This window comes from Podarcis filfolensis (genome assembly GCF_964270895.1).
Source record: "Podarcis filfolensis genome assembly, chromosome: 17".
Lineage (NCBI taxonomy): Eukaryota > Metazoa > Chordata > Lepidosauria > Squamata > Lacertidae > Podarcis > Podarcis filfolensis.
The window spans coordinates 10,406,315-10,414,831 of record NC_139621.1 but is presented as its reverse complement, the minus strand read 5'-3'; the positions used below and the strand labels follow the sequence as shown (position 1 = coordinate 10,414,831).

General features: G+C 48.9%; 1 protein-coding gene across 10 annotated transcripts in view; it reads right to left on the bottom strand.

The window, feature by feature from the left end:
• Positions 1-128: 128 nt before the first annotated feature.
• Positions 129-8,517, bottom strand: part of PNPLA6 (patatin like domain 6, lysophospholipase) — a 77,160-nt gene continuing 68,771 nt past the window's right edge. For 8 of the 10 annotated variants that reach the window (XM_083592826.1, XM_083592828.1, XM_083592829.1 and 5 more), the window contains 4 exons: positions 7,977-8,093; positions 6,402-6,498; positions 5,692-5,807; positions 129-4,217 (listed from right to left, as the gene is read on the bottom strand). In XM_083592826.1, coding sequence (XP_083448952.1) covers positions 4,140-4,217; positions 5,692-5,807; positions 6,402-6,498; positions 7,977-8,093 — 408 coding nt within the window. In that variant the 3' untranslated portion in view covers positions 129-4,139. The remainder of the gene's footprint in view (positions 4,218-5,691; positions 5,808-6,401; positions 6,499-7,976; positions 8,094-8,517) is intronic. The other 2 variants (XR_014542966.1, XR_014542967.1) reach the window with 1 other exon arrangement.

Here is an 8,517-nt window from a genome sequence, read left to right as displayed (position 1 = left end):
TCTGATGGGCGAAAGCTGAGATCTTGAGAGAGGAAACCCAGACAGAGCTTCAAATTTAATTTAAAATTTCCTTTTTTTTTTTTTTTGGTGTTTTGTGTATGTATGCAAAGAACAAAAAAACCAAAACGAACACTTTTGGTAATGTATTATCAACCAGCCAATAACCACATATCAGCATTTCACAGAATGGTTTTAGCTCACACAGCAAAAGTCCATTTCTTCACATCAACCCAGTTTACTCATGGGCCTGCCTAATCTGCATCAACCGAGTGAATCTGCTTCCTTCCTCCCAAATGACTCCATCCTATGTCACTATCTCTGTTTGCAAGGGATATATTTGCATGAGGCAGGCTTGCAGTTCACTGCTGCAAACAAGGCTCTCTGGATGAGGGTGGATGTTTAAAGCCAAAGGCTTTCTCTGAAAGTGTTAAACCATCTTGAACACGGGCTTGCTTTTAAGCTGGGACTGGAACTGTTAGGCGTCTTCCAGGCAACGCGTTTCTTGAGCGTTCATCCCGATTTGCTTGCACAAAGTTTGCAGGGAGGGTTCACAATGTCAGATGCTTATTGAAATTATTTCCGGTTTGGTTAAAAGACATTGTGTCAAGCAACTGTTAGGGCCACTGCATTTTCCAGTCACTTTTCTTACGGGCAGAAGTCTGTTGTTGTTCTTTTCCAGCAGCAGCACCAGGTTCATTGCACAAGAATGCCAAACCTGAATTTGTTGGCGTGTGGATGAATCCTACCTGCATAACAACAGCAATCTGCACAGATTTCTGCCTTCGTGAGATATATATGGCAGCTGAGTGCATTGCCATTTTACAATATTCATTGCCATTTTTAAGTGCAGCTTAGGATAGAAATGTAAACCATTAAATGCCTAGGTGCATACAATAGTACTAGGCAATCTCTTTTATGGGTTGACAACCATCCTTTCCCAGTAGGAAGTCATGCAGTGCCAGCAGCTGTAGAGGTCTGGGCAGAGGATTAGTTCGGTGGACAAGTCTTGCTATGTTTTTAACCTTCTGGTAAAGAGGACCACAATCAAACACTCGGGCAGCAAAACAGTTTTCTTTGGATTAAATGTTTGCCTATTAAGCTGCTGCTGTGCTGATCACATTGGACAAAGTGTTGGTGCTGACCTTTAAAGCCCTAAACCAGGGGTCAGAAAACTTTTTCAGCAGGGGGCCGGTCCACTGTCCCTCAGACCTTGTGGGGGGGCCTGACTATATTTTGAAAAAAAGAAAAGAAAAAAGAACGAATTCCTATGCCCCACAAATAACCCAGAGATACATTTTAAATAAAAGCACACATTCTACTCATGTAAAAACACGCTGATTCCCAGACCGTCTGCAGGCTCGATTTAGAAGGAGATTGGGCCGGATCCAGCCCCTGGGCCTTAGTTTCCCTACCCATGCCCTAAATGGCCTCGGCCCAGTATACCTCCACCCCTATCGTTCAGCCCAGACACTGAGGTCCAGCTCCGAGGGCCTTCTGGTGGTTCCCGCACTGTGAGAAGTGAGGTTACAGGGAACCAAGCAGAGGGCCTTCTCGGTAGTGGCACCCGCCCTGTGAAACACCCAGATGAGCCCTGTAGGATATCGACAAAAAAGCTGTGCCAAGGAGAGGAGGCAAGGTGCGCCAAGATCTCACCTGCCACCTCAAGAAACCACAGACTCACCTGGGTCACCCATCTGTGTCAATACAGCACACATTCAACATGAATAGATTTTTAAAAAATCAGTCCACATTGCTTCCTGGGTAGGGGTGGCTCATGTGAGCTCCCTCGTTTCCACCCCAGGAGCCCTGGCCTGCATGGTCAATGGTCAGGGACGATGGAAATGGTAGTTCAGGGACATCTGGAAAGACACAAGTTAGATACCCACCCCCTGCACTAGAGGTTGGGGGTCAGCAATAGGGGGAGAGGCTGCTAAGTGTTTATTTGGGTGCCAGGCCGGAAGGAAGGTAAGATCCTGGGTGCAGAAGATGGGCAGGAAAAGTACATTGCACACCCTGTCTTGGGCCTGAACAGGAAGCTGCCTCTGTCTAATCAGCAGCCTGGTTCTTGCCGGATGCCAAGAAGTCAAGGCCAGAGTCAGAAGAGGTGGCGGAAACAGCCAGCTGCCTGGTGGCCGTGTGTCTCTTATCACTTCTCCAGCCCTGTGTCCTGTCCCCCTTTCCACCCAGCTGGCTGCACTGCTGACAATCAGTCACACACAGGCACACATACACAAAGTGCCACCCAAGCACAGAATCCCAGAGGCTGAAGCCAAGCTTCGAGATCTAACCTTTTCAGGCTCTATTCCTGCCACCCGGCAGCCTAATCTCTATCTCCACTGCCCACTAGTATTGCTTTTCTAGTATGCATTTCAATTTTTTTGCATTTCTAAACGGCTCAGGACTGCAATACTTCAAGGACCGCCTCTTTCCATATGAACCTACCCACACCCTGAGATCATCTTCTGAGGTCCTCCTTCGTGTGCCTCCTCCTCGAGAGGTCCAGAGAGTGGCAACACGAGAACAGGGCCTTCTCTGCAGTGGCTCCCTGTCTGTGGAATGCTATCCCCAGGGAAGTTTGTCTGGTGCCTTCATTAAACACCTTTAGGCACCATGCAAAAACGTTCCTTTTTAACCAGGCCTTTGGTTGATCCAATTTACATCCTATGCCCTTTAAAAATGTGGTTTTTGGTTGGGGGGGGGGCGCTATTGGGTTGTTGTTTTTATTAGGTATTTTGTGGTTTTATATCTTGATTTTATTCTGTGAACCACCCTGAGACCCCTGGATATAGGGTGGTATATAAATTCTAATTCTAATAATGATGATGATGTCAGCGGCCTAAGATTCAATTGCCCTTTCTCTTGCCCTACCTGTCAGCTGTATGCCTTGAAAGCTCCTTTTTTGCAGAATGCTTCTGAATGATCTTCTTGAAAGAAGGGTGGCTTTGAAGGCGATAACCACTGTGCTCCCCCCCCCCCGAGTTTTCCTTGCAGGCATGCTAAATCTAGGGGAGCCATGCATGCTAGGCCCCCTCAATCTTGGGGGCAACTTGCTGCCTCTGTTTTCTTGTAATGTAGATACTTTATGGTCCCAGGATATGTATGGTTTAAATGCAGATGAGTAGACCTGGGTCTGGTCAAGGCCTGGATGGGGAGCTGCCAGACAACCACACGGGCAGCACTTTTGCATTCCAAGGGGAAAGGGAATAAATAAATACAGTACATGATACACACACCCCTCCCCACCAAACATAAGCTCTGTATTTCTTCCCTGTATATACAAAGCAAAGAAAAAGCGGGTTTTTCATTCATTTTTTTCCCTTTTTAAATATAAAATAAAGAACAGTCTGTGTGGCCACAGCCCGAAACCTCAGGCAGGCTAGGAACATAAATGCCAAAGAGTGTCAGGGCTCAGCTCAAAGCAGGATTAAGTTAAGTCAACATAGGAACAAGGTATGTTTCTGTACCCTATTCGCGGCGGTGGTTCTTCCATAACTGTTAATGTTTTGACTAGGAACGCTCAGCATTGGAGAGAGCCTCCTTTTGTCAGGTCACTGTGCAAGATCCCTCCCTAAGCTGGTTGGGCTAAATGGGCACTGCCTGGGGACGGGCAGGATTCGAAACCGGTCCCTCGTGGTACTAGGCCAACGCAGGAGGAATCTGCAACGTCTTCTCCCTGGCCCCTTCCTAAAAATGGAGTGTAGTGTAAGTAAAATGCTGCCCTCTCCTCCCCTTCTCCACTCTCCAGCCCACTTTGGGCTATTTGAAGTAGGGAAAAGCTGAAGGAGAAAGGCAGCGGTCCAGCCAAGGAACCCTGAAAGCACTCGGGCGCCAGAGTGGCCGGCTCCATCCCCACACCTGGGCACTGTCAGGGCGAGCAGGTAACCCTGAGCAGCGTCTGCTTGGCAGCATCCTTCAGTTTGTGCTGGAAGGTCTACAGTTCTGTCCAGCGGGTCACCTTCTGACGTGGCGCAAGAGGATCAAGGACCACACCAGGGCCCTGCAGGGATGCCAGCGTGCCTGCCAGCCAGGCGGCAAAAAGTTACAAACGGTGTGCTCTGGAGGGCTCCTCACTGCAGCTCGCAGGAGGGCAAGTGCAAGGTTTGGTCTCAGTTTCTCTAGCTCAAGTAGCAGCACCCCTCTCAGGGGGTGGGGGTAGTCGGAAGGGCAGCGGCTTCCTGATGAGCCCCACGGCGATATCGTAGGCTCTTTTCCTCATCCTGAAAGAAGGGGGAAATGCTGCTGTGAAACCAGCGTTTATGGAAGAGAACTACAGAGAGGCATTGACTTGATGTGACATTCAGGGCGTGATCAGTGTCGAAGGCGTGGCGACCGCAGGGCAATCTGGCAGGAGAACAGATACCCTGCCATTGTGGCGGACACATCAGTGGGATGCTGTCAGGCTTCAAGGGAATCCGATCCCTCCCACGGTGGGCAGCCAAAGAGTAGACAACAAGAGTTCTTAAAAGGTAAAGGGACCCCTGACCATTAGGTCCAGTTTGTGGCCGACTCTGGGGTTGCGGTGCTCATCTCGCTTTACTGGCCGAGGGAGCCGGGGTACAGCTTCCGGGTCATGTGGCCAGCATGACCAAGCCACTTCTGGCGAACCAGAGCAGCACACAGAAACACCGTTTACCTTCCCGCCGGAGTGGTACCTATTTATCTACTTGCACTTTGATGTGCTTTCGAACTGCTAGGTTGGCAGGAGCAAGGACTGAGCAACAGGAGGTCACCCCGTTGCGGGGATTCGAACCGCCAACCTTCTGATCGGCAAGTCCTAGGCTCTGTGGTTTAACCCACAGTGCAACTCGCGTCCCTCTAGAAGAGTTTTTACCAAGTCCTTTATTCAATAAACACAGAGAGAGGCTTTGGAAAGCGCCTCTATATTGCAGTAATGGCGTTGCTCTGAGTAAAGCCCCACCCCTCTGTCTCTCCTATTCTACGTCATCCCTGCACTGGGTGATCTGTGCTGTCTGCCTCTGAGCTTTCCGTTCCACTACTCTCAATGCACATCGGGTCCTGGGGGTGTGTGTCTGGCATACTTTCTAAAGACACTGAGTCTGTCAGCTGTCTCTCCCCTGGTCTGCTTCTTCTTCCAGCTCCTTTCCCAATATTTCCCAGCTCCTCCCCACTGCAGCCTCTGAACTATGCCCTTCTGCAAACTGCTGTTCTAAATCTATGCTGTCCTCTTCTCGGGAAGGTTCAGGAAGAGGAGGGGTCAGTCCCCACCATTCCTCCTCCGTCCAGTCCCTGAAAGATGCTCTGCACCAACAGGACAGTTTTGCTGGTGAAGATGCCCCAAGCAAGGGATGAGCAGTTGGGCAGCCTTGGATGCCCCTGACCAGTGGCGTAGCGTGGGTTGTCAGCACCCGGGGCAAGGCAAGTAATTTGCGCCCCCTAACCCGTGGATTTGCGCCCCCTAACCCATGGATTTGCGCCCCCTAACCCATGGATTTGCCCTAACCCCAGATGTTGCGCCCGGTGCGGCTGGCCCCCCCTGCACCCCCCACGCTACGCCACTGCCCCTGACCCAGGAAAAGGGAGGCCATGTCCCCCTCTGGCGTTCAAGGCTAGACTTTGGCTCCCCTGCACAGGCTGGCCCTTATAGTCAGAGGAAACCTATTTCGTTTGTCTATAGCTACAGATGAACATTTTCACAGGCTGCCCTATAATCAGAGTACTTTGGCGACTTACTGTTTCAAAGACAGCATTCGGCTCTGCTGGGGCAAAGAGCAGCTCCTGCCCTTCTTCTTCTCGCACGGTGTCCATTCCTTCGTCCTCGTACTCAGTGAGGTAATCTGACTCTTCCCCTGGTTTGCAAGCACACAGAAGAAGCTTCATTGCTGTGGTTTTGGTTGCTGGGCAAAAAGCAGTACCCTTCCCTCAGCCCAACCTCCCACTGCTGCCACCGCAGCTCCTAATCCCCTAGTGTGGGATTTTTGTAAATTTCCAGGTGTGCTCACACATCCCATTTGTGTGTGCGTGTGCTTGCGTGCACGAAAGAGTGAGATAAAACAAACACCAGCAAACCTTGCTAAGTCTTGCCACTTGTTACTTGATGTACATAGAGATGATTAATAATAATAATAATAATAATAATAATAATAATAATAATAATAATTTATTTATACCCCGCCCATCTGGCTGGGCTTCCCCAGCCACTTTGGGCGGATTCCAACAAAATATTAAAATACAGTAATGCACCCAACATTAAAAGCTTCCCTAAACAGGGCTGCCTTCAGATGTCTTCTAAAAGATATACTTGCTAACTTGATGTACATGGGAACTGTGGTGCCAGGCATGCCACATTCTGCTCACAAATACCTCCAGCTGGAAGCATCCCGAGTCCATTGCTAAAAGCGGGACCTGAACTAAGTTGAACCTGCTAAGCGATAAGTACTCACCATCGGCATAGCTGTCTGACAGGTAGCTCTTGGCTGGCTCGATGCGAGACACAATCTCAGCCAGGTCTGTGAATCCTGCGCTGGGGCACATCAGTACCTGAGGAAGGGAAAGGAAGTTTGCCAGAGCAGCTGAGACTGTCTATGCACAACACAGAGGTGGAGAAGTTGTGTGTGCCAGTACAGCCGTAGCTTGGAAGTGGAACGGAATCTGTTCCAGAAGTCTGTTCGACTTCCAAAACATTTGGAAACCAAAGTGCGGCATCCGATTGGTTTCAGGAAGCTCCTGCAGCCAATCAGAAGCCACGGAAGCCCCATCGGATGTTCGGCTTCCAAAATTAGTTCGCAAACTGCAACAATCACTTCCGGGGATGCGGTATTCGGGAGACAAAACATTCGAGAACTAAGCTGTTTGACTTCCAAGGTACAACTGTAATTAGCAGGTGCAAAATCAGGGTGGTTGGTGTTCTGCCTGCAAAACTTTCCCTAGTTTGGAAGCAAATCATTCCAGTAGGGAATATTTGTTTATTTACACATTTGGATTTATTTTCTGCCCTGTCACAAAAGGTCCTACGTACGTCCAATATTTTGAGCAACACTTTCTTATTTTGCATAAAGTGGGGCCTGGAGCTAAAAACTTAAGTCTACAGGAAGAGCCTGCCAGATCAGGCCAACAGCCTATTGAGTCCAGCATCCTATACTCACAGTGGCTTGTGGGAAACCCACAGGCAGGGCCTGAGCACAAGAATACACTGAATACACTGGTATTCAGAAACATTTATTGGCTCCAACTGTGGAGAGCAGACCATAGCCACCCTGGCAAATAGCCACTGACAGCCCTCTCCTCCATGTATCGGCCTAATCCTCTTTTAAAGCCATCTATGTTGGGGGCCATTAGTGACTCCTGTGGGAATGAGTTCCATAATTTAACTTAAGTGCAGCATGAAGAGGTCCTTTCTTTTATCTGTCCTGGATCTTCCAACGTTTGGCTTCGTTCGACGTCCACGAGTTACGAGGATTAATTACGAGAGAAATTTTTCTCTATCTGCCTTCTCCGTACAGTGGTACCTCTGGATGCGAACGGGATCCGTTCCGGAGCCCTGTTCGCATCCAGAAGTGAATGCAACCCGCGTCCGCGTGGGTTGCGATTCACTGCTTCTGCGCATGTGTGTGATGTCATTTTGACTGCGCATGCGCATGCGCGAGTGCATGTGCAGCGCACAACCCAAAAATACTTATCCCGAAGCTACTTCAACCCAAGGTATGACTATACTGTGTATCATTTTACAAACTTCTATTGTGTAATCGCTGACTCGCCTTTTCCCTAAACTGAAAAGTCCCAAACGCTGCAACCTTCCTTCACGGGGTTTTTGTTTCAGCCGCTCTGGGAAGCTCCCAACAGAATATTGAAAACACGCTAAAACTTCAAACATTAAAAACTTCTTGGCTGCCCTTTCCTGAATTTTCCAGCTCTTCCGTACCCTTTTTGAGTCGAGGCAACCATAACTGGGCCCAGCAGAAAGGGCCCCAGGTGAGGGCTGTTTTGACTCCTTCCCAATCCCCCATCCCTACACTTACATCCATGCGTTTACTCTCATAGAAGTCTGCCGAATGCCGATCCTTGACCATTTTTTCAATGATGTCGCCACGGCACCAGCCGTCAAACACCACCTTCCCATGCTGGTACCCAACGTCCTATGGGAGAAGGGCAGAGGAAAGTAAATTAAAAGTTTCCTGGGTTTATAAGGAAGTTTGAAGAGGGTTCTTCTGGGGGTTTTGCAGCAGACCCCAAGACCTTTTGACTGGAGACTGCAGTTACCATAGAAACGACACGTCACACGGAATTTGAAACAAATGTGTGGGTGGGGTGGGGGTCCCTTGTCATACAAGCAGTGAAGAAACTTTAAAGAACATCCTAGGACTCGGAGGTTATTGGCCCAGAGGTAGAAAGAAGATAAAGTCCCAACCAGAGAAGAATGGCAGATTAAGTTGATGGATTAAGCCGAAATGGCTAAAATGACCGGAAGAATCAGAAACCAGGAAGACCAAAATTTTAATAAAGAATGGGGAAAATTTATAACTTACCTTACATTTTTAAATAAAGAACGAGGAAAATTTA